The 25,547-nt window shown below is 42.5% G+C and overlaps 1 protein-coding gene across 3 annotated transcripts in view; it reads left to right on the top strand.

Annotated features, from left to right (window-relative positions):
• Aldh18a1 (aldehyde dehydrogenase 18 family member A1) overlaps positions 1-22,703 on the top strand; it is a 38,587-nt gene extending 15,884 nt beyond the window's left edge. For 2 of the 3 annotated variants that reach the window (XM_020175079.2, XM_020175080.2), the window contains 13 exons: positions 664-822; positions 1,199-1,289; positions 4,911-5,035; positions 5,748-5,892; positions 6,559-6,632; positions 7,785-7,878; positions 10,416-10,636; positions 13,136-13,273; positions 15,508-15,703; positions 15,808-15,929; positions 17,995-18,181; positions 19,139-19,234; positions 21,767-22,703. In XM_020175079.2, the coding sequence (XP_020030668.2) occupies positions 664-822; positions 1,199-1,289; positions 4,911-5,035; positions 5,748-5,892; positions 6,559-6,632; positions 7,785-7,878; positions 10,416-10,636; positions 13,136-13,273; positions 15,508-15,703; positions 15,808-15,929; positions 17,995-18,181; positions 19,139-19,234; positions 21,767-21,948 (1,830 nt within the window). In that variant the 3' untranslated portion in view covers positions 21,949-22,703. The remainder of the gene's footprint in view (positions 1-663; positions 823-1,198; positions 1,290-4,910; positions 5,036-5,747; positions 5,893-6,558; positions 6,633-7,784; positions 7,879-10,415; positions 10,637-13,135; positions 13,274-15,507; positions 15,704-15,807; positions 15,930-17,994; positions 18,182-19,138; positions 19,235-21,766) is intronic. The other variant, XM_074078637.1, reaches the window with a different exon arrangement.
• The last annotated feature ends 2,844 nt before the right edge of the window (positions 22,704-25,547 follow it).

Genomic DNA, 25,547 nt, shown 5'->3' on the forward strand with positions numbered 1-25,547 from the left:
AGGACCATGTCTGGTATATAGTACAATCTCAGTAAGAGTTATCTTTTGTTATTATAGTAATAACTCTTAGGACTACACAAATGTGAATAATTCTGAACACAGAAAAGCTGGATGTGTATTTCAGTGGCTTTTTTTTAATCTAAGGTAATTTGCTTCTCTTTGCACCTGGTTACCATTTATAGTAGGTATCTATTAAGCACTGAAAGGAAAGAGGTATGCTGATGGTTGATTGGTCTTTCATTCCCTCACAAACATTTATTGGACACCTAAGGTGTATCAACTAGTCTATCAGACATGGAGGATTGTGTGGTGAAAAAATCAGACAAAGTTCCAGTCCTCATGGGACTTAGAAATTTTTGGTGGTTACCTCAGTATTCTAGGACCTTCCTTATACAATATTTCATTTTTATCTAAATTTCCTGAAAGTTTTTTCAGTTATATTTTTAATCAACTGTGCACTAAATAGAAATGTCTGAGAGTTGGGGGGATTGATCTCTAAAAGAACTGGATAAGCATCCAGAGATGTGTGTTTCACTCCAATCTGTGTGGAGTCCCAGAAGCCTGAAGTTTTAACTACCATGTGCTTAACACCTTTCTATGCCATTCCTAGGAAGTTCATTACATTCCTCCCTGCTGCATATTTTATTTATTTAATCCTTTTAGATTTTGGTGACCAACTTGGATTTCCATGATGAGCAGAAGCGCCGGAACCTCAATGGGACACTTCATGAGCTCCTGCGAATGAACATTGTCCCCATTGTTAACACAAATGATGCTGTTGTCCCTCCAGCCGAGCCCAACAGTGATCTCCAGGGGGTAAATGTGGGTAAAGTATTGCTAAGGGTTGACCATGCTGGCAGCACTAATGCATGCTGTGCTGCATGTACTAACACTGAAAGTTCAGCATGAGCAGGGGGGTGAAATTGGGAGAGAAGCTGGCCTCACGGAGCCCTGGCTGCTATGGTGATTGGGAAGGTGCTATGGGCACAGCTTCTGTAATTCAGTGGATAGAAGGCTGCATGTTGGGAAGCGGGGTTGCTAGTGGGTATTGTGTTTTGCAGGCAGGGGGCATGCAAGAGCTGTCACCTACCTACTCAGGGTTGTTGTTTTTGTCTGCCAGAACCTAGCAGGATGCTTCTGTGAATTTCTTTTTGGACTGCATAGCTCACTCACTTACCATTTTTTTCCTGCATTCTAGGTTATTAGTGTTAAAGATAATGATAGCCTGGCTGCCCGTCTGGCTGTAGAAATGAAAACTGACCTCTTGATTGTCCTTTCAGATGTAGAAGGTATAAAGTAATGCTTTTCTCTTTCATCTACATGTGTGAGCACATGAGTTTCCCTCCTTGTACAAGTCCTCCTCACCTTTTTTTTTATTGTGGGCCATTATTTTCTGAGCCATATGAACTTACAAAGAGTTTTTCTGACTCCAGATAGGGTGGGTGACTCTGGAAGATGCAGTTTAAATACTGAAATATTATTTCTAGGTACTTTTGATTTTTTGTATGAACTTTATGAAAATACAATTCACATGCCATACAGTTCACCAATTTAAAGTTTACAGTTCAGTGTTCTTTAGTACATTCACATACTGGTGCAACCATCACTACAATTAATTATTAAATGTTTTCATTACCTCAACAAGAAACTTCTCACCCATTAGCAGTCATTCTCCACTTCCCCACCTCCACCCAAACTCTCCAGTACTAGACAACTTTCAGTCTGTCTCTATGGATTTACCTGATCTTGACACTTTACATAAATAGAATCATATACTGTGTGGTCCTTTGTGATTGGCTTCTTTCAATTAGTGTAATGTCTTCAGGATTCACCCACATTGTAGTATGTATCAATACTTCATTTCTCTTTATTGCCAAATAATATTCTACTCTGAATATGCCACATTTTATTTATCCAATTCTTTAGTTGATGGATATTTGTGCTATTATGAATACTGCTATGAACATTAACATATTTTTAGATGAGCATGTGTTTTTTCACCTAAATGTAGAATTGTTAGGCTAGGGGTATAGCTCAGTAGTAGACTTGCTTAGCACTTACAAGGACCTGTATTTGATCCCAACACTACAAAAGAAAAAAAAAAATAGAATTGTTGATTTTTATGGTTACTGTGTTTAAAAGCTTTTTGAGGAACTGCCATACTGTTTTCCATAGCAGCTACACCATTTCACATTCCCACCAGCAGTATATAAGTGTTCTAATTTGTCTACATTCTTGTCAGTACGTACTTGTTATTATCTGCTTTTTTGTATAATAGCCATCCTAATGAGAAAAGTGATACCTCATTGTGGTTTTGATTGCTTTCAGTTTTTAATGTAAATCATGGGATAGCTAATTTTAAATTGGAGCCATTGTAGAAAATTAGGCTATATGGCTACCTTGGTTTTTTTTGTTGTTGCTGTTTTGTTTGTTTGTTTGTTTTTTAAGATATTACTTTATTTTCTGCTTTCTCCCACTTCATAGACGGGCCCCTCTTGGCTCCAATTTGATTCTTCATTCACTCTTCTCACATCCTAAGCTGTTCTGATTTTATAGTTTGACCCATAAGAAATATAGTAGTTTTGTCCAAAAGAAACCAAACCTGTAGGATCCTCAGTCCCACATTTCATTCCCAGGAGGTCAGAAAAACACTGCTTACTTCCCAGCCCACAATCAAGGCAAGTTAACATACAAAACTTGCTTGTTCTCCATTTTATTCAACAGTATCAAGTAAGGGCAGAGGCTGCCCATTGAAGGCAAGCAAATACTAGTAAATTAATCTGTCTTCTGCTCATGTAGAAAGACAGAAATACCTTACCTACATGTCAGTGTCTTTACCTGAGAGAAGCCTGGGTACTATGTTTATCTGCTGTAATCAGAAACCTCAGGATATGAACAGCTGAGTTGGGTAAGTATGAGCCACTCTGGACAAGAAGGCATGTTTGTTAATTAGCAGGTTTTTACTGAATTTCTACCATGTGCAAAGAATGTGCTCTGTAAATATCAATTTATTCAATCTTCATAGCAGCCCTATATAACAATAGGTTAGCCCAATAATAGAGATAAAGAAATTAAAAAACAAGTTTAGATCAGTTAAATATGTATCCAAAATCATACAGCAAGTGCTTGGCTGAGGCAAATTTCCAATCTTAAGTCTACTTAACTGAAAAATTACTCTGCCTTCTCTCCTATACTGCCTGGCAAGGCAAAAGATGGGAGTTTTCTGGATCAATATACACAATCCAGTTTGAACTAGCCTCTTGTAGAAAGTTTGTTGTTTGTTTTGGTGGTACTAGGGTTTGAACCCAGAGCATTGTGCTTGCTAGGCAGATGCTTTCCCACTTGAGCCATGATCCCAGCCCCTTTTTTGTTTTAATTATTTTCTGAATAGTGTCTTGCATTTATGTCTGGGCCAGCCTAGACAGCAGTCCTCCTATTTATGCTTCCTGCATAGCTGGGATGACAGGCACATGCCACCACACCCAGCTTTTATTGGTTAAGATGGGTTCTTACAAACTTTTTGCCCAAGCTGACCTGAAACCATGATTCTCCCGATCTCCACCTCCCAAGTAGCTAAGATTACAGGCATGAGCCACCAGTACCCCAACTTACTAAACAATTTAGTGCAGCTTCAAATATCAAAATTGCTTACTGATAGGCTTGTGCTGTTCCTGGTAATTAGTTTAACTAGTCATTCACCAAATGTTGATTCTTAGAAGAGTTCCAGAATTTTAAATAGACTGTTGGTGGGGTTGAGAGGCTGCTGTAAGGAAAAAGAGTGAGCAGAATCCCAGAATGCTGGGAGCCACATGGCGTCTCTGGAGAAGATTTGACTTAGAATGGTCTAGTCTTTTCCATGCTGTTAGGTGAAACTGAACAGCCTCAGGTCCAAGCCTGTCATCTCATAGTGCCATACCTTTTGGGAAGAACCCAGCCTGAAATCGTGGAGAACTGTGCAATACTAGTTGAGCCGCACAGAGACTGAGAGCCATTATTTATCCTTTTCCTACACTTACAGCTCACTCCCGAAAGAGGTGTACGTTTAATAGTATCGTACTAAAGATCTGGAATAATGGGGGGGAGAGGTATACTATAACATAGGAAAAACATTGATTTAAACCAAAAACATCACCACCTAAAATGGCCAGTCCCTAGCCACAGGCAGTGCCTCTCTACCATGTTTCTCTTAGGATTTGAATTGACTCCATTTTCTTAGACCCCTGTTTTCACCTTCCAAGGCCTCTAGTCTTTCAAAGTGAAATTGTAAAGATTTTTAACCTTACATTGTTCAGTTACATAAAGGGCATGTGCTTTATGGTGATAAATGCAGACTGAATGCCAAAGTCATGAGCTCTCTTGCTGACTCAGTCCAACCTCCAAGACAACTCAGTCATAAAACAGGGAGAATAAATTAGTGCCTGTTTCAAAGGGTACGGTGAGAGTTAATGAGTACCTGCTTCACATTTCATCCTGCTTGGAAACAGTCTCATTAAATGGCATATGGCTACTACATTATTTTTGCAATATCCCCTCTTCTTTTTCATTTATATCCTTGAGGTATAGCATGATAAGTAGCAGTAGCAGAGGTGAGAACATTTGTCAATGGACTATGAACAAAACTAATAAATTATGTGCCAAGGATATGGCTATGCCTGAAAACCAGAAAACATTCATTTATTAAGCCAGGTTATAAGAGACTATAAACAGTGAGTCCTAGAGCTGTTTCATTGTGTGGGTTGGCTCCACAGATTCCTTGTTCTTGTTTGTAGTTAAGCAGGTGGTGGTACATTGTAATTCACTTGAGGAAAGCACAGTGTTTTTTCTACTACTAGCAGGTGCCTGGAGAAGCTTGTCTGAGGGGGCACACGTTTCCATCAAAGCAGTGTTACTGACTCTTGTCCACTTTTTAGGCCTCTTTGACAGCCCCCCAGGGTCAGATGATGCAAAGCTCATTGATATATTTTATCCCGGAGATCAACAGTCTGTGACATTTGGAACCAAGTCTAGAGTGGGAATGGGTGGCATGGAAGCCAAGGTAAGAACTAGGTACCTTAACTGTCATAACAGTTGTAAAGCCCAAACAGTATTTTATTCTTTTTAGTTTTATAATTGTCTGGGGACTAGTAGTTCAGATACTATACATATACAGTTAAATATGCACATATCTAAATACAGGTTTAATGAGTTTATGCACCTATATTTAATCATATCTGTATCTTATTAGTATTATATGAACAGTGTATTCCTATTATAAATGCAAGGGAAGGGCCCTTCTATATAAGCTCAAATATTTCTTGAAACTTTTCAGAAATTCTTTTTCTTCTATTAATTGTTCTAAGAAGCTATGCCCTTAAGACACAGAATCATTTGTAGCAATTACAGAGATGAGAACAAGAGTCTCATTTGCAAAAGCTAAACGTACTTAGGATCAGACTGTCAAACCCCCAGCTGTTTATTAAGCTATGGCTAAGTTAAGGCATAACAAGTCAAAGCACAGAAATTATGAGTCCTGTACCACAGTGTCACAGAGAGAACAAAGGACAGGTTAGTTCATCTTCAGGCAACATATTACAGGGCTGGGCTAAGGAGAGAGCATGGGATGCATGTGTTTTCAGAGCTTCTGGATTGTTAGAAACATTTCTGTGTTTATTTGCTCAATATCAAATTGTATTTTGTATCTTTTTGCAAATCCAGTATGTGGCTGGCTAGGTCTGAATCTCTTCTTTGGATCTGACCTGTCCCATTAGGTGAAAGCAGCCCTCTGGGCTTTGCAAGGTGGCACTTCTGTAGTTATTGCCAATGGAACCCACCCAAAGGTGTCTGGACACGTCATCACAGACATTGTGGAGGGAAAGAAAGTTGGCACCTTCTTTTCAGAAGTAAAGCCTGCTGGTAAGTAGTTGTTCATAAAGTTCCAAGGCCTGTGATGATATCTAGTGACACCTGAGCCTAGATGGGCCTGAAGACTGAGCACTCACCCTGGGAATATAGATCACAAAATTATTATAATGTTATCATGTCTGGTATTTTAAATACTATTTGCAAAATTGGATTTTGTTTTGCTTTTGTAACATTCTATCCATTTTTGCTAGTTAGGCCTCTTGTTCACTCCAAAATCACTAGATTAAAGAACATAATGTTCCATTTTTTTTCAGGAAACTTTTCCTAGGCCTTTGCTGGATGCCAGGTACTAATAAGCACTAGAGATACAAAAATGCCTAAAATACAGTATGTGCACTCACATGTTCACAAAGCACAGAATTGCTTTAAAATCTGCACTCACAAATGCAAGCACATTAGGACATACAAGCCAAAGCAGAATTGAACTCTAGAAGACATAAAGTATGTTGTTGACTATACCAGAAATACAAGTAAATTTATACCTGAGTTACTCTGCTGTGTTCTTTTGCCATTTTATTGGCCAGAGTGATTCCTGTATGTGAACCTAGCACTCTTAACACACCAGGCATTCCTTCTGCATGTGTTGAGCTTTTTCTTGTGTTGGGAAGATGAGAGCTTAAGCTGACCATGGTCTCATGCTTGTATATGTTCTTGCAGGCCCTACTGTTGAGCAGCAAGGAGAAATGGCCCGGTCTGGAGGAAGGATGTTGGCCACATTAGAACCTGAGCAAGTAAGGAACTTAGCCAAAGGTTTTGTTAGTTTCCAGAGCAAGCCATGCTATATGGTTCAATATGGCAGTCAAGCCTGCTGACCCCCCTTTATTCATGGTGCCCACAGAGTTACCTACTTGATACAGATTTGCTCTGCCCTTTTTCTTTTTCTTAATTTTATTTTCCCTTTTGTTTTTTGTAGACTGAGGTCTAAGGTAGGTTTTACAACTATGGTGTTTTGATCAAGGGCACCATGAAAGTGATGAGATCAGGAAGGCTTCCTAATCCTCCCACATTGTGGGCATGAAAATATAGGAGAATTAGTTCTCCCAATTCCTTCCAGTTGTCTCACCTATGAGATAGAAGCTTGAGAGTCTGTTCTATAGTTGGTGTCCTGCCCTGTCTACAACAAATTAATGAATTAGGCTCAGCTGCAGATCCAGAGAGGTTGGATATGGTGGAGAGGTCAGGTGAAACCAGCCAGTTCCCCAGAATTGTGTGATTCAGGATGGATCTGAGAGTGATGTATATAGGTTTCTTCTGAGAAATACTTTGACCAGAGAAGAAAAGAATTTTAAATGGCTACAAATAAGGAAAGAAAAACAAAGTCAGAGCCTGGCTCTGAAGTCACTTCCTTCTACTCTTTCAGTAGCATTCTTGCTGTTTTGCTATATTTCCCAACCTCGGGAGTAATACGGATTGGAGTCTCTTCAGACATCTATCTAGGACTGGAGTTTTTCCCTCTAACTGACTTCATCAAATAATTGACAGCAAAGGAAAGCTAGATGTAAAAAATGCACCTGGGAAGTAATTGTCCATCTAATGATAGTAAATATGTAATGATGTGCATCATATTAATTAAAGTGCTGACCTGTGTCATGGATAAATTGTATAATTCATTTTGCCCCACTGCTGGACCATAGTTTCCTATTTACATAATCAAGAATGGTAAAAAGGGGAGGAATGGAAAGAAGAAGTAGGGGGAGACTGGTGAGCAAGGGGAGCAGTGGTGGAAAATGAATGATAGGAAGCAAGGAGATTCACATTCAATGAATGTTAGCAGCAAGGCTTGAGAAGAGTAGATTTCAGAGCAGGTGTTCATTCTTGAATCGTCTGGTATGGTCTGGTTTGTTTTGTTTTGTTTTGTTTTTAATGGTTTGCCTTTCTTCTAGAGAGCAGAAATTATCCATCATCTGGCAGATCTGTTGACGGACCAGCGGGATGAGATCCTGTTAGCCAATAAAAAAGACTTGGAGGAGGCACAGGGTAAAGAGTCATTTGTGGAGGGTTTCGGTTTTACTTATTTTTGTTCTTTGTTTGACCAGTAATTCTTAGATCTGCCTAGAGGCAAGGTTATAATAGGAGAAATTATACCTCGTGCATTATTTTTATCAAAGGTAGGTGGCTAATACTAGATAAGCTTTTTCAAACTTCTCACAGTGCTCCTGCCTCTTCCCTAGATATTTTAGTACAACCCTCAAAGGACCATTCCCCACAGGTCAGGTCAGCTGTGGCTGTCATGGCAGTTTCAGGTTCAAAAAAGAAGACTGAAAGCTTGCTGCTTTAAACATTCAGCAGCTAACAGTTATTGGGGCCTTTTTGTATTACCAGACACAGTGCTAAGGGTTTTACTGGTAAGATGGTAATAAACAGTAGCTCCCTCATAATATGATATTGTGAAGTTTTTATCCCCATTTTACAAAGGGGGGAACTGAATCTCAGAGAAGCTGTCACTCATCCAAAGCCGTGTAGTCAGAGATGGACATGGGATTCTAGCACGGGTGGACAGTATGCCTAGAGAAGGTGTAGAGATAGTTTATACAGCCTGTGGTGGAAGATGGATTATCTTTTAGTTCATTAACCAGTGTGAAGTCTTCCCACAGAAAGTACCAGGTGCTGTCCAGAAATGCCCTTTAGGTGCTTAGAATAGAAGGAGCAAAAAGACCCAACTTACATCATAGACAACTTAGAAAGTCCGTGAGTCCCTGATGCTTTCTCTCCATTTTCTTCTTTCTTTGTCTTTTCCATGTTAAGATAACGGGGCTGGTTTTTAAAAGGTGTTACAGTCCCTTTCCTCTTGAATAAGTATGCCTTACTTAAACATCTGGGTTCATGATGATCCCTCCAAAGAAACAAGCTGATGAGCATTACCTCTACGTTTTTTGTTTTGAATCATTGTTTCAGAAAATCCTCTGAAATTTACACCTAGTCTTTTGTATCTTTGTATTATTGGAAAGTCAAACTTGATTTTCAAAAATGGAAGTTTTTGCTAATACCCCAGATCTTTTCAGTTAAAGTAAAAGAATTAAGACTCACAGAGGTTAAATCTGTTGCTCAGGTCACATTGCTGTTGTTGGTAGACTCTGATTTCTCATCCTCGGAATGTCTCTCTTGAAGTACACAGGACACACAGTGGGTTAAAATTAATGTTTGAAGATTTAGAAATGCTTATTACCCTTGCTTTATTACTATACATATACACCTGTATTTAGTTACCATAGTGTACTCCATAAAGATGCACAAATATTATGTCTCAATTTAAAAAGAAATTCAGCCAGATGCAGTGTCACGTGCCTGTAATCCCAGCCACTTAAGAGGCTGAGGAAAAAGAACTCCAGTTTGAGGCCAGCCTGAGCAACACAGCAAGACCCTATCCCAATAATAAATAAAACACAGAAAGAATGAAATCCCTGGTTATACATGAGCAAGGTAATCCCCTTTGCTCGGTAATCCTAATTCAGGGAATTGATTCTAAGAAAATATTTCAAGAAGAGAAAATAGCTCTGTTGGTAAAGACTCTTAGAGAAAGATTTTTTTTTTTTTTTGGTAGGGCTGGGATTTGAACTCAGCTTTACACTTCAAAGCAGGCGGTCTACCACTTGAGTCACATCTGTAGTCCATTTTGCTCTGGTTATTTTGGAGATGGGGTCTCACAAGCTGTTTGCCCAGACTGGCCTCAAACTGTGATCCTCAGGATCAGCCTCCCAAGTAGCTAGGATTATAGGTGTGAGCCCCTGTTGTCTGACTTAAAATTAAAGAAAATTCTGCATATGATCCTACTATAATTCTATTTAACTTTTATTTCAGAAGAAAATACCTCGCTTGCAGAATGACTCAAGTGGAAAGAGTGCCTGCCTAGCAAGTGTGAGGCCCTGAGTTCAAGCCTCAGTGCTGCCAAAAAAAAAAAAAATCTCTATTGCTACTTACTATAAAACTAATTCACTCATTATAAAACTTAAAATAATACAGAAAGATAAAGTAGACAGAGGTCATCACCGTTTTATGATGCCCTCCAGACATCTCCCTATGCACATGTACATCTGCAGTGTTTGATAAGTAGGATCATATCATATGTGCTAGTCCATAGTTGGCCTTTTCCACAGACTGTATCCTAAATAGCTTTTCATGTCAATAGGCATAGATATGCTTGATAAGAACTGCATTGGAGCCCCTTGTCTGAATCTTTAGGGTAGAATCCAGTTCCTCACTATTTTAAAATACTGTGGTATGTACCCCTGTCAGGTGCAGGCTTACTCATGCAAATGATAAACTTCTGGAAGTAAGATTAGAGGCACAGAGCATATAGATGAACACACGTTTTCATGATGGTATATGTTATGCTGCCGAATGCCACCCAGGAAAAGCTGTGTAAATGGCAGGCATGTCGTCTCACTGAGACTCCTGTGTTCCATGTCTCTTCCTAACGCAGTGTCACATGCTCAGTAGGACATCAAGAAGTGTAAGCTGATGATTGTAGCCTGCCCAGGTCTGCCTCTTTATCACGTATTGTCACCACTTTTCAGGGAGACTTGCAACCCCCCTGCTGAAGCGTCTGAGTCTCTCCACATCTAAGCTAAACAGCTTGGCCATTGGGCTGCGTCAGATCGCAGCTTCCTCCCAGGACAGTGTGGGACGTGTTTTGCGCCGAACACGAATTGCCAAAAACCTGGAATTAGAGCAAGTGACTGTCCCAATTGGTGTTCTACTGGTGATCTTTGAATCTCGCCCTGACTGTCTACCCCAGGTGTGTGACTAACGCCCTTCCTCTGAGGGTAGGGGTGGGTTAGAGGAAGTATATGTTCTTAGTACTGGAGGTAAGTCTCCCAAAGATAATCGTGTGTGTGTGTGTGTGTGAAAGAGAGAAAAAGAAGAGTTTTTCTTTTTCTACCCAAAAAAGATAACTTTTAATATGTTATTGTCAGGTTGTTTTTAAGGTAATTTATGTTTATAATTCTTCCAGTAATCCTAAGGCAGATATTATATATCTATTTTACAGTTGAAGAAGAAAAGCCCTATAAAAGTTAATATTCCTAGGCCTAGGTATGGTGGTGCACACTTGTGATCCCAGCTACTTGGGAGGCAGAGATTGAGAGGGTCACAGTTGGAGTCCAGTCTTGGTAAAATGTTAGTGAGACCCCCATCTTAACCAACAAACTAGGTGTGGTCTTATACATGTAATTCCAGCTATGTGTGGGGATGGCCCAGGCAAAAATGTGAGACCCTATCTGAAAAATAACTAAAACATGACTCAAGTGGTAGAGTGCCTGCCTCACAAGTACAAGGTCCTGAGTTCAAACACCACTACTGCCGAAAAAAAAAATTAATATTCCTGTTACTCTTGTGTGGGTAGTGCTGTTACTAGAGCCCATATCAACCATCACTCCACAGTGCAGGAACAGATTTCCCAGTATCTTGGCTTATGCTGCACTTTGTTCTTTGACCACAAGTCCCTGCTGTCTGCTGCAGTCATTCATCTAATGACTGGCCTTGCTGTGTGAAAAAGACCCTTCATTGTCAGTGTCACAGATGGTTTCCTATAGGCACATTGATTAAAAAAAGACCTTTCATTAGTTACTGGAAGCTAGAGTGCAGCCCTCTTTAAGGAATATTTAGAAAGCTTGTGCTAAAGGTCTGGCCCAGCACCATACTGCGAAACACAAGGTGACATTAGACACTGACCTCATTTCCTTGCCTTAAGCTCTCTCTGAAACCTGGGACTATTTCCCACCTGGATTGTCAGTAGGATGATATAGCTCTTTTTACACTCTCTGTATAAGGCACAGGGGACCATGGGAGTTCAGAATGCCATAGAGGGAACTCTCTGCCATAACTTCAAACCACATTGTTGACCAAGGGTCTCCTCTCCAGTTCCTGGCTGACAGTGGCATACCATATATGCCTGTTTTGCAGAAATGCCCAGTGGTGACTAAAACCCACCAGTGCTAGGAGATACAGGTCCTAAGTTTCTGTGAGTTCTGTCCATGCAAAGTCCTTGCACCTCTCACCCACACCAGCTGATTGCTCTGTAGCTGAAGCTTCTCGCCCGTGATCTTAGCCCTGGGTGGTGACACAGAATCCACAAACCTAAAGATCAGATGCAGAATGTGATATGTCTGTGCATTTATCCAGAGAAAGTTCATGTAACTTTTTATCAGGGGACCATGAGCAACAAAAGCAAACAGAGAAGGATTAAGAACCCCTAATCTGGAGATTAACATAGTGTGACGAGCGTTTTTTAGTAAAACGACTTCCCCCGCCTTACCAAAGCAAGATGATTTTCATCCATCCCAGGAACATTTAGAAAAGTAAGCTTCAGGCGTAGTATGACCAGGTTGATGTCACTAACTCTGGTCTAACAGGGTCACTAGCCCTCCCCCTGGGTGGCAGACCTTTTCCCTCCCCAAACAGCATATGCTCCCTCCCCAGCAGTCTCCCAGCATCTGTGGCCTCTGCCTACTAGGGGCTGGCAGGAGCTCCAGTCTTCTCCAGGTTTTTAGTATCAGGCATTTAGAGCCCTTGGAACAATTCCAAGCCAGAAGGGCTGGGGTATAGCTCAGTAGTAGAGCACTTGCCTAGTGTGTGCAAGGCTTTGGGTTTGATCCCCAGCACCACAAACAATATATAACAAAACAAAAGTGAAAGCCAGGTGTGGTGGCTCATGCCTGTAAGCCTAGCTCCTTCGGAGCCTGAGATTAAGAGGATTATGGTTTGGGGCCAGCCTGGGCAAATAGTTTGCGAGACCTCGTCAACAAATTACCAGAGCAAAATGGACTGGAGACATGGCTCAAGTGATAGAGTGCCTGCTTTATAAGCTTACAGAGCCCTGAGTTCAAACCCCAGTCCCACCCAAAAAGAAAAAAAAACAACTCAAGGATCAGAGTAGAGTGTGAGTAGCAGTATTGCCAGTCAGGTGGAGCAATGGCTCCCTTACCAAGGTAGCTGAGCACCGTGTTCTCCATGGTGACCAGACTGGGGAGGGGGCCACTAAACTCAGGTTGCATTGCTAATGGTGCTGAGGAAGCGGCATAGTTTAGTTCCTAAGAGGCAAGCCCTCGGTATGGCTCCCAGTCCTGCCATTTACAAGCCGTGTAATCTTGGGGCATCACTAAACTCTGGGCTTCAGTGTAGAGTGGGATAAACAGGTATTTAATTCACTCAGATACTGTGAATGTGAGTCAGCATAATTATTAATGTGCTCTTGTTTTTTTCTTTTTGATCTTTTGCTGTCCTCTTTGATGTGCAGGTGGCAGCCTTGGCTATTGCAAGTGGTAATGGCTTGTTACTCAAAGGAGGGAAGGAGGCTGCACACAGCAACCGAATTCTTCACCTCCTGACTCAGGAAGCCCTCTCCATCCATGGAGTCAAGGAGGCCGTCCAGCTGGTAGGTCCCAAGGCATGAGCCAAGTCAGGCCTAAGTGGTACCAGGTCAGGTCTTTGGAAGTATGAAGTAAAGTTTAGGCCATGTAAGGCCGAGACACGTCTATAAGCTGACTTGATTGGAGCAGCGGAAGGTCCTATGAGCCTGTGGACATTAGGCCTTTTGGCCTTCAGTGGCTTAGGAAGGCTGTGTCCTAGCATTCTTGATTTATGAGAAATGTCATTTCACCTTTATTCTTTACAGAGTGGTAGACCCTGAGTGTGATGTGTGTGGGTTCTTCTCATTGGCAGTTGATTTAGGGCATTCAATGAGATGCACTTAAAGTTTGTCACAAACCATCATGCAGTGTCTTAGGAGTGAGATCATGCAGTTGTCACTATTATTACTGTGCTTACAGTTTAAACTGACCATTGTTTCACTCTCCTCACTGTCAAATGAAGTTTGATGGTAACAGCTACAGTTTGTTGAGCACCTAATGTGTGTGAGACACTTCATTTCATCTTTAGAATAACCCTATGAGGAAAACACCATTAATTATGAGGCATATTTTCTACATTGGAAAAAAGTCGGCTCAGGTAAAAGGATTCACCCAAAGGCAGTCTCTGGTGGAGTAGAGATTTGGACTTAGGCCCATCAAGGCCCCACGCCCATCAAGGCCCCTTTGCCCCACATCATGGGTTCTTGTGACTGCTGGGTGGAAAGAGCAGAGTCCACACTCTAGCCTACATCTTGAGCCACTCCACCAGCCTTTTCGTGTGTGTGTGTGTGTGTGTGTGTGTGTGTGTGTGTGTTTTTAGGGTTTTTTCAAGATAGGGTCTTAACGAACTATTTGCCTGGACTGGCTTTGAACTGCAATCCTCCTGATCTCTGCCTCCTGGGTACCTAGGATTATAGGTGTGAGCCAGTGGTGGCCAGCACATCCTAGTTTAGACAAGCTTTCTCTCTCCTCCCTTCCTGTGTTCATTTTTCTACTGATGTGTAACATACACAGATCTTGTGTGAACAACTCTCTGACTTTGTCCATATATGCACCACCACAAGCCATGTCAAGATAGCCCATTTCAACATCCCAGAAAGCTCCCTTCTGCCCTTCCTAATTACTGTGCCCCACTACTACCATAATGTAACCACATTGTTGACTACTGTCACATTGTTACTTTTGCCTGTTCTTAAGCTTCATATAAATGGAGTCATCCAGAATGTACTTTTATATTATATGTCTTTTGTTCATTCTTATCTCCATGATTTGCATCCACATTGTTGTATCTAGCAGTGGTTTTCCTTTTTCATCACAATGTAGTATTCTATTCACATGCATATACTGGAAGTATATGTATCAGTAGTATCACTAGAAGTACATGCTTTCTTCTTCTGATGAATATTGGATTGCTTCCAGTTTTGAGCTTTGTAGAGTAAACTTGTCATGAATTTTCTGGCACATATACTTTTATATTTCTGTTGTAAAAGTAGTGACCAGATGGAGGACAATGAAAAATCAAGAAAAGAAAATGCCCATAACCCCAGCATCCTACCATAAGCACTTAATATTCAGTTCAGTCAGTGTCCCAGGTTAGAGGTTATCAGCAGAAGTCTTGGAAAGGTGCAACTCCCCGGCAAGTCCCAGCATTTCCTTAAGGTAGAGAACCCACAGAGCAGCACTTCCTTTAGTGATCCTCAGAGCTGGCCTGGTCTCTGCTGCCTCAACTTCCACAGACAGCATTTGGTACCTCCTCTGGCATTTAGAAAAGTTACCTTCACTGTGTTACGGCTAATTGTGTCCTAGTCCTGCCTTCCTTGCTAGGCTCTGAGCACTGTGAGGGCAGGGACCATGTCTGCACATTCTGTAAAACAGCATAGCACTGAATGTATAGTTTGATCAGCATTTGCTGGATGATATTTCAGTTACATGATCAGGAACTTAACCTTGTTTTCAGAATAAGTTTTCAGTGTCTCATGTAGTTCTCAGGGTCTGCAGACATTGATCTGTAAAAGACAAGCTGCTACTTCTGTTATTTGTGTGTGTGTGTGTGTGTGTGTGTGTGTGTGTGCAGAACATGTCATCTTTTTTATTTTTATTTTTTGGAGTTTTGAGTTAAAGTCATGCTATGTTGCCCAAACTGCCTGGAACTCACAATCTTTCTGCCTCAGCCTCTTGAGTGCCGGGGTTACAGGTGTGTGTATCACCAAACCCAGCACAGAAGATATCATCTTTATCTTTTTATTCTCTCTCTCTTTAGGTGAATACCAGAGAAGAAGTTGAAGATCTTTGCCGCCTAGACCAAATGATAGATCTGATCATTCCACGTGGCTCTTCACAGCTGGTCAGAGACATCCAGAAAGCTGCTAAGGGAATCCCAGTAATGGGGCACAGTGAAGGGATCTGCCACATGTTTGTGGATTCAGAGGCCAGTGTTGACAAGGTCACCAGACTTGGTGAGCTGAACAGGGTCTCCTGTGTGGTGAGGGTCAGATAGTTGTTTAATCCTGTGTCTGAGGATCATGTGCCTAGAAATAATTCTTTGGTCTTCTTCTTTCAGTCAGAGACTCTAAATGTGAATATCCAGCCGCCTGTAATGCTTTGGAGACTTTGTTAATCCACCGGGATCTTCTGAGAACACCGTTGTTTGACCAGATCATTGATATGCTGAGAGTGGAGCAGGTAAGACAGACCCGCAGGACCAGGACATTTCCTCCTGTCCATGGAGTTAGACCAGGAGCAGGTGCCAGACAGTTGAAGGCAATTTAGGAAAGAATATTTTTAAGCCTATACTATGAATGAAGTTACTGTGCTAAGCACAAAAGTGGGTAAGACATAGCCTTTGCCCTTGGGCATTCCAGCAGGTGAATCAAACTGATGTACAGATAGCTGCATGTCAAAGTGCAGTGTGCACCATGCCACAAGGGTTTGCAGGCAAGACAGACCACAGGGCAGCATGCTGAGTAGACTCTTTCTGGCAATCTTTTATTCAGCCAGCAAAGTTTGTTTCCAAATAGGCATACCTTTTTGAATTTGTCTTAAAGTGTTTCAAACCAAAAATTTTATGTATTCCCTCCCTAAATGTCCTCTATTACCAATATTAATGTACTATAGTGATATTTGGGGTCAGAAATTTGCAAAATGTCCTCTCTGGATTGTATTCATATCATGTCATTAAGGTTTAACAAAACAAATCTAGTAAGTCTTAAATATAAATTTATCCTCTGTTCTAGATGTATATTTGCAAGGTAATAGAAGCTCTCGAGGAAAAATGGACATTCTGTTAAACTTCCTGCATAGATGTATTTCCAGCTTGGACAGCCTCTGTCATGGTGCTCTTTCATAATTACATAAGCTAGCACAGCAGTAGGGAAGGTGCTTCCTGGCATTGGTTGCTTTAACCCTGATGTGTGTCTTCTCTTTTCCATCCTTTTTCTGGGAGGACTCCAGTCTGCTTATAAATGTGGCATGACCCCAGTAAGAATATGAAAGAATTGTTTTGAAAATGAAAATGCACCCCACAGAGTAAAGGAGAGTTAGATCACATGATCATTCACGTTTGGGTCCTTAACTTACATTAGTGGCCCATTTGATTGGGTACCTGTGGGCACCAAGCACCAAAGTGAACTGGCCTGGATAGGAGGAAAGCTTTTCCTTGAAATGCCTCAAACCAAAATGAGTCAACATATACCTCAGGCAGCACCTTTGTATGCAGGAAGTAAACCTAATCTGCAGGGTGTCTTGCTCAGGAATGGGATTCCAGTCTCTGGGGAACATGTTTGAACCCAGTCCTGGGTCAAGTGGGGTCCCAGGTAGGAAATCACCATGGCCTCAAGAGCCATGAGGACAAGAATACCACTTGTTATTGGTGGTTTTTATTTGTTTGTTTTGGGGTTGTTGGGGTGTTTTGTTTTGGTTTGGTTTGGTTTTTGGCAGTACTGGGGTTTGAGTTCAGGGTCTCATACTTCCTAGGCAGGCATTCTATCACTGCAGCTATTCCCCGAGCCAGGCACCAGTTATAACTGGAGCCACAGCAAAAGCTTGACCCTAAAGAATCAAGGCATACACCCTGTTCTGAATGGTCTCAGAGAAAAAGACCTAAGTGGGACCAGACCTGACTGGGGCCTTCAGTGACCAGCCAAGGATCCTTACACCACTCCAGCGGGAGTGAGGCCAATGCAAGGATCTGGAGCTGGGGCTGACCCAGTTGGAAATCTGACAGGAAACCACTGTTTGAGGGACTAGAATATCAAGCTCTGCTTACCTCAAAAGCAAACCTAGGGCTTCTCCAGGTTTGGCTCTGAGTACAGGGATTAGAAATGCATGTGTGGCACCTCCTTTGTTCCATATGAATCCAGTGCCTAGCTCCCACATTGTAGGGAATGGAAGTTTTATAACTGAGTGCTTCTTTTAGTAAAATGCTGCAAGTCAAGGGCTTATGTCCATAGGCCATTAAATGCCTGGCACACTCATAACATTCAAAGGCTTCCTTCTTGAATCCCTGCTCCAGCTTGCTTGAGGACCCATTGCTGGCAAGTGGCCAGCAAGGCTTTCCCAAAGCAGAGAATGCTGGCAGGTGGGAGGCAGGACCAGTCCTTCAAGTCTCACACGCTACTCTGTACTGTGGCTTTCCTGGATCTGCTGTGTCACACAGGCTCATCATCACTCAGGCCCTGCTGTTTGACCCCCATTGCTTTCTTATTTCTGTTGTGTTTATGTTGTGGTCCCTGGACTTTCTCTGTTCCAGGTGAAAATTCATGCAGGCCCCAAATTTGCCTCCTATCTGACCTTCAGTCCCTCAGAAGTGAAGTCACTTCGAACTGAGTATGGGGACCTGGAATTGTGCATTGAAGTGGTAGACAGTGTCCAGGAAGCCATCGACCACATCCACAAGTATGGCAGCTCCCACACAGATGTCATCGTCACAGAGAATGGTCAGTGTGCAGGTGCTTGGGGTACATGGTATCAGCTACCCACTTTTGATCTACAGGTGGTTCTGCTGCTTTCAGCCCTGTGGGGCCTGCAGGAAAACACAACCAAACAGACCAAATAGAATCCTTTAAAGTGGTATTTGGTGTTTTACTGAGTGGTTTCACAATATTACCTCCTTATTTTGTCACAGCAGCCCATCACGGAGGCAGGGTGGAGATGATTAGCACCATTGTAAAGATGGCATACCCTGCATTCTCATTTAATCATGCAGCTGTCCCCTGTCAGGTAGTTTAAAAAAATTAATTTTATAGCTCAGGAAACCAAGGCCTAGGGCAGAACTAACTACATATTAATTCATGCAACCCACAAATAACCTACAGAAGGACACTTTGAGGTGTCAGGCTGTAGAGGTTTTATGGTGAAAGAAGCCGTATGGCCCCCAAAGGAATCCACAGCCAGCTTACTGGAGTTCCTAATCGCACCACTGGTGTGCTAACACTGAACACTTACCTTGAGTGAGTCACTGAGGCGAGCACACCCAGGTGCCACCTCGCTTCATTTTCCAGACACCCCCGAGTAAGGTAATGTCCTTCCCTCTTCACTCAGGCACGAAGATGTTCAGACACTGTTCAAGGGCACACAGCTAGTAGATGTGGACTTGGAGTTCACACCTAAGGCAGTCTAACTCTGAAGTCTGTAAAGAGGGAGTATGACCAGGCCATTATAGCCCTGGGGTACAGCTGACTGCCCAGCAATCTGGATTCGAGCTGTCTTTGCACACAACTGTGACTGATGATGCTGATTTTGCCATCTTTCTCTTCAGAGCTTTCACAAACCTGCATGTTTAACATGTGACAACACAGGAGGCTCCTAGCCTGCCTGGATCCTGCTCAAAAAGTGACTGAAAGTAGGGATGTTCTCCAAGGGTCATCCTTACTCTGTTTCTCTTTATCCTGCAGAGAAAACAGCGGAGTTCTTCCTTCAGCATGTAGACAGTGCCTGTGTGTTCTGGAATGCCAGCACTCGTTTCTCTGATGGCTACCGCTTTGGACTAGGTAAAAAAAGACTGGTCAGACAGGAGAGGAGTCTCTTGTGACTCACTTGTAGAGCTAGAATCATGACAAGGTGGAGATACCTCCCTTTTACTGCTACATGTGTGACCAAGAGGATAGAGACAGACTTGCGGCCAAGTAGAGAGAAAGAATAATGCTAGTTACCCACCTGAGTTGGTGGACATTTCACATGTTAAGAAGGTAGGTACTCATACTTCCTTTTTCATAGATGAGAAAACAAGAGTCAGAGAAGTGAAGTAACTTGCCCAAAGTCACAAGGCTGGTGTTCAGATCCTAATGTGTGCAAGTCCAAAGCTCAATTGCTGCCACTGCAGTACAGGCAGACCCATCCTGTCTTTCTGCACAGGCCGTGATGGGTGCACAGGCTACAGTCCCTTGACAACACTGCTATTGCAGACTAACTGCTTCAGAGTGACACAGAGGTTGGAACAACAAAATAGGGCAAGAGAAGGTCTTACTACCTGTGTTGAACCTAAGTACCAGCATCAAAAACCAACAGGTAGGGGCTCAATCTAGAGTATGTGCTTAGCATGCACAGGAACATGGGTTCAATCTCCAGCACTGACACAAGCAAAAACAGGTAAGCTCAGGGTGCAAGGTTAGCTTCTGCAGCAGACTTTGAAATAAAGATCTTTAGAAAGATGCCCTGCCCCTCCATTATTTAGAAAATATCCAATCCTCTGTAGTATATGGGCTATTTGGACAGTGTATTTGTCAGAGTACCAATATGTGAAACTCTAGTAAGACATTTATAGCATGTTTTGTCATCATTTGAGAACTATTTCGACCACTTAAAACATTTTAAATCCTCTGGAACCTTTTGAATAGATGATCTGCCTAGAGAAATCATTCTCACTGAATTGTTAAAGGTTATTAAAGGGAAATTGCCTCAGTTATTCTTAGTCATTAGGCTTTATTTTTAGTTTCCATTTTTATCATGTTGGGTTTTGTCATAATTATCACAGCATTTGCACTAATCTTTATACCCTATGTTCCTGAAGGCAAAAAAAAAAAAAGAAAAAAAAAAAACCTGCATACTCTTGAGGGCTGAGTTCCCCAGCATTCAAGTGAACATCCAGGATGAGAGAAAAACTAAAGTGACAGATATTTACTGCATGTCCAGCACCGTACCAGGCTCATGGCCTGCATTATCTCACTGAGTTCCGTAGAAAGGATCTGTTGTTTTCCTTACTTTCCAAATGGAAACGCTGAAGCCTGAGGGAGTAAGTTAGGTAACTTGCCCAAAGTCCTGAGGTCTCTGTGTCAGAATCAGTCCTGGTGATCCACTTTCTTTGTCAGCCACTACCCAGGAGCATCCCTCAGGTCTGTACTTGTTCTCCCTGCCTGTTGCACCTCTCATCTGCTCTTCCCTGACAGCTCCTTCTCATGGTTCAGTTTCTAGCCAAAAGGCACCTCCTTAGGGAGCTTTCCTGGCCACCCTACATGTCATGTGCCCAGATCCACCCCACTATCTCTGTCACAACATCCTTTCCTGCACTCAAGCATCACAGGACACTATTTGCTGAGCTGTCCTTTGGCTGTTTTGCCTGCTAGAATGTTAGCTCCATGATAACAGTATCTCCATGATAACAGTAACCTTGTATCTGTTCTTCGTTACTTTTTCCTCGGGGCCTGGTACATAGTACATACTCAGTAAAGTTAAAATGAATGAGAGAACCTACCTCCATTAAATACAGTGCTGAACACCAAAACAGACTCAGGAAAACTCTGGTGTTGCCTGGGTCTAAGCTGGAAACAAAAGAGAAAGGAAATGAGCACTAACTTGTCATATATTCAATAACTGACAAGTGCCAACGTATCTGGGAGATCCTAAGAACACATCCATTATTTTTTAGAAAAGAGTATTTGAGGGAAATCCAGGTGTAGTGATGCACACATATAATCCCAGAAACTCGGAAAGACTGAGGTAGGAGAGTTCATGGCCAGCCTGGGCTACTAGTGACACCTTAAAAGGAAAATTTTGGGGGAAATGAAACCTCCATTCTAAACACTGATATATATCTCAGCACATACTCCAAGCCCGGCATTGTGGCATACAGCTATAATCCCAGAAACTCAGGAAGACCTAGGTAGAAGGATTGAGAGTTCAAGGCCAGCCTGAACTACATAGTAAGACCCTGTCTCAAAAGGACAAAAAAAAAACAAAACTTTGTGTGTGTGTGTGTGTGTGTGTGTGTGTGTGTGTGTGTGTGTGTATCAAAATATGATACACAATTCAGATGCTAAACTGATGGCAGAGACTACACTTGTAGGCTGTTAGAATGCACTGGGGATAAGGAACAGAAGAGAAGCCAACACATTGTGTTTCATTAGAAGAAGAGGATACACCATGATTTGTAGTGACTGGGAAACAACCTTATCAGGACTGAAGGACTGGGGAGGATTGGTCAGGAATTGGAGGTGAGCAGAATGAAGTGATGTGACCTGGGTCTGGGGGGTGAACAGAATGCAAAGGCTGGGAAAAGCCACATCTCTCTCCATTGCTTTTCACAGGAGCTGAAGTGGGAATCAGCACATCACGAATCCATGCACGGGGACCAGTAGGACTCGAGGGACTGCTTACTACTAAGTGGCTGCTTCGAGGGCAAGACCATGTGGTCTCAGACTTCTCAGAGCATGGCAGCTTAAAGTATCTTCATGAGAACCTCCCCATTCCCCAGAGAAACACCAGTTGAGAGAAGCCAGGAAGGAAACCAGCCATATTTCAGGAAGCCAGATCTTGTCCCCAACCTCCTGGTGGGCTCTGCCTATTGGGAAGTGCACCTAGGTGCTTCTAGTTCAATTTGGCACTGTCAGTGCTCATACTCCATTCCAGTCTTTTAATAAGAAAATAACTGCTACAGAGGGGTACTTCACTTTGCCCAGTCCAGTTCCCTCTAATGTAAGAAACAAAGGTACACTTTCCTCTGGGAAAATTTTGGCTGCTTTTTATCACCTCAGTGAGGTCAAGTGTCTTGGCATGTGGTCTGTACTAGTGCTGTCATCCCTCATAAGTCTTTCCATGTCTCATTTCATTTCTTCCATACATGGTCATCTTCACAAAGGGAAATGTGGAATTCTAGAAAAGGAGCAGCTCTTCTCTTTAGCATTCTCATCAGAAACAGTGACAGAAATGGGCTGAGTTATTTCTGCTGGGAAGATTGGCCTTTGTGCAGTGGGTAAACAAGTGTCCCAGACACCTGCAGGCTGTCCTGGGCCAGGAGACACACAGGGCCCATGATGCAGTTGGAAACTGAGCTGCAGAGTATCTACAAGTTTTAGGGTGTTCCTGTCAACCAAGAGTAATATCTACAGCAATTATGCTTGGCATTTTTATATGAATTATTTTGTCATCCTATCCTTTTCTTCAAGAACAAAGGCTAGAGGATTATTTTAATACTTTGGATTCTTCCCCACCTTTTTGAGAAATAAAGTTCTTATGAAAAGCTTCTGTGCATGGTTTCTCCCTTATTTGTCCTTACCAACTCCTCTTCCCTCTCCCTCTCTGGTCACCCTCTTGCCCCTGCTCTTCCTGCATACTCTTTGCTCTAGAAGTTGGCTAGGGAGATGGTGTCAGTGGAAGCAGCTCAGGCACAATCCTGGGGTGGGGATTCAGGCTGTGAGAAAGGGAAGGAATACAGGAGAGTAAGCCCCAAAAGCTTGGAGGGTGGGAACATGGTGATGGTATGAAGTTGGTAGCTGTCTATAGCATGAGCATGTTCCCACTGTATCACATCCATAGCTCCTATTGATATCCTTAGTTCACCATGTTCCTTCCTGCCTGTTCTGTTGCCTCAGGATCATTTAACAGCTCTAATGCCTCACCTCCCTCTAGCTCCTGTCCTTAGGGTCTCTGGTGCTTGACAGTCTGCTATTGAAAGACTTGTTTTATGGGGACCTTCCTAAAGAAAGAAGCACTCACTCACATGCTGATGCTTATCCTCTAAGGATGTTTTATGAGCACAAGATTACAGTGTCGTGTGGAACATGTTCCCAGGCTGGCTCTAAATTCAACTTCTCATCCAGACCCTTACATGGGCTGGCAAGTCACCCAGCCTGCTCTGTGAAAGGAATTCTGGCATAACTTGCCTGAAAAGGCAATAAAGTCCTGCTGAAACTATATCGCAAATACCACAATGAGCCCCCAACAAGAGAACAGATGCCCTGGGAGTCTAAAATAGAAAACGGCCTAAGAGAGCTGCAGCCCTGGGGAAGACCACTTAGAAGGTAGGCTTGGAGATGTGCCCTGAGGTAGACGAGTCCTGGGAACAACAATTGAGGGCATCCAGGCAGCAGACTGGTGTAAGCAAAGGTCTGGAGGTAAGAATGAAACTAGCAAGTCTAGGGAGCAGTGACTGCCAGTTTGGGGCAGAAGATTATGGGTAAACAGGAAGGTATTGTGTCCTAGACAATGATGTTGATGTAATCTGTAGTGAAACCTCTGGTTCTTAGGCAGCTGATGGGAGTTGGAATTTGGCCTCGAAAAGGCAGGCAAAGTTCAGTTATTTAATAAGACCATTTCTCCTATTTCAGAAACCTCAGCCTTAGTCAATTCCTAAGACTGTGGGCCACCAGCAGTTTCCCTTTTTCCACCAAAAGTGGATCAGGAGGCAGCCATAGTCTTGAAAATAAATCAGTGTAATCTGTAAATAGTTCTGCAAGTAGCCACTCAAGCAGTCTTGTGCTTACTGGCTTATCTTAGGGAAGGAGCTTCTTATTCTGAAATACCTCCTGCATTCCTGCCCTACTACCTTCTTGCCTGGCCACCAGCTCTGATAACATGCCACTGAACTACCCACAGCAAAGGCAAAAAAAAAGGATCTGTAAGATAAATATAAAAATGCAGTTTTTTTTGTTTTGGTTTTTGCAGTACTGGGGTTTGAACCCTACACCTTGAGCCACTCTGCCAGCTCTTTTTTGTGATGGGTTTTTTCGAGATGAGGTCTCACGAACTATTTGCCTGGGACTGGCTTCAAACCGATCCTCCTGATCTCTGCCTCCTGAATAGCTAGGATTACAGGCATGATCCTCCAGCACCTGGCAAAAGTTCATATTCTTCAAGGCAGTTTTACATAGACTTAGGTTCTGTTCCTGCATCCAAAAGTATCTGGACAATACATAATATACACACATAATGAGGGAATTTTCAAAATGGACAGCAATGACTCAGTTAAGATAGTTTTGCCCTGTGTCCCTTATTTCGTGGAACCATTTCCGCCATTTCGCAGTAAGCCTCCTCGGTCAGTGTGGTTCAGAGAAAGGATACTGCTCTCTCTTCCTACACCACCATTTTTAGTGGTCACAAGACTGAGGCCTTATTAATCCCTGCTTATAGTGATTACTTCAGGGCTGGGCAGTGATGTAAACTTGGCCAAACAGCATGCTGATGGATTTTTTTATGCAATTAATAGGAAAAATAACTCTTCCTTTAGGGCCAAAAGGTAAAAAAATACCCTCCTATCACATAAAGAGAGCTGGTGTGTGACACTGAAGATGTAGCTTAGTGGTAGAGCACTTGCCTACCATGCAGAGAACTCTGAGTTTGTTGTTCAATGCTGAAAAACAATCCTGTGTAAGAAATATCTAACAGAGGAAAGGGAGCCAAGACATATGTAGTTTGCCAACTTGTGTCTACCTGTGCCTGAAATCCACTACTGGACTCAATTCAGTAATTTCTCTCTTTTGCTTAAGCTTGTTTGAGTTGGGTATTTATTTCATCTAGCTTACAAAACCCTCAGTAATATAACTAGGTTCAAGTCTCTGCTCTGCCACCTACAATGTTGAATAAGTTAATTTTGTAATCCTCAATTTCTTCATAGGAATATTGATATTCCCACTTCATAGGTGGTAATGCAAATACAAGGCATAGCACTGACACAAAGCAAGCACTCAATGAGATAGAGCTGGTCAGTTGTCATTTCCTCAGGTGCCAATCATGTTCTTGGCTCCATTCTTCATGAGAAACCAGAAGTTTCTTCTGTAGCTCTGGAAGCCCTGTTCAGAGCCAGATTTTCCAATCCTGGCTGTGTCTGCTCACTAAGAAGGTCAGTCTTGCCCTCCATGAGCAGTGAGGGACAGAGCTCAAAGTGTGATCAGACTTTTAAGTATGTGGGGTGTATAGGTGGCTGCTGTTAAGAAGAACATGATGCAGCAGAGAACATATTTTGAACCTGACAAAGAGATGGTGAGTCCAGGTGAACGTCACCTACTGCCTGAAAGGTGAAGTGTTCCTTGAGTGGCCAAAGGGGAGCAGGCCTGCTGTACTGGATGGGAGCAAAGTAAAACACTGTGTTTC

Source organism: Castor canadensis, chromosome 7 (genome assembly GCF_047511655.1).
Source record: "Castor canadensis chromosome 7, mCasCan1.hap1v2, whole genome shotgun sequence".
Taxonomy (NCBI): Eukaryota; Metazoa; Chordata; class Mammalia; order Rodentia; family Castoridae; genus Castor; species Castor canadensis.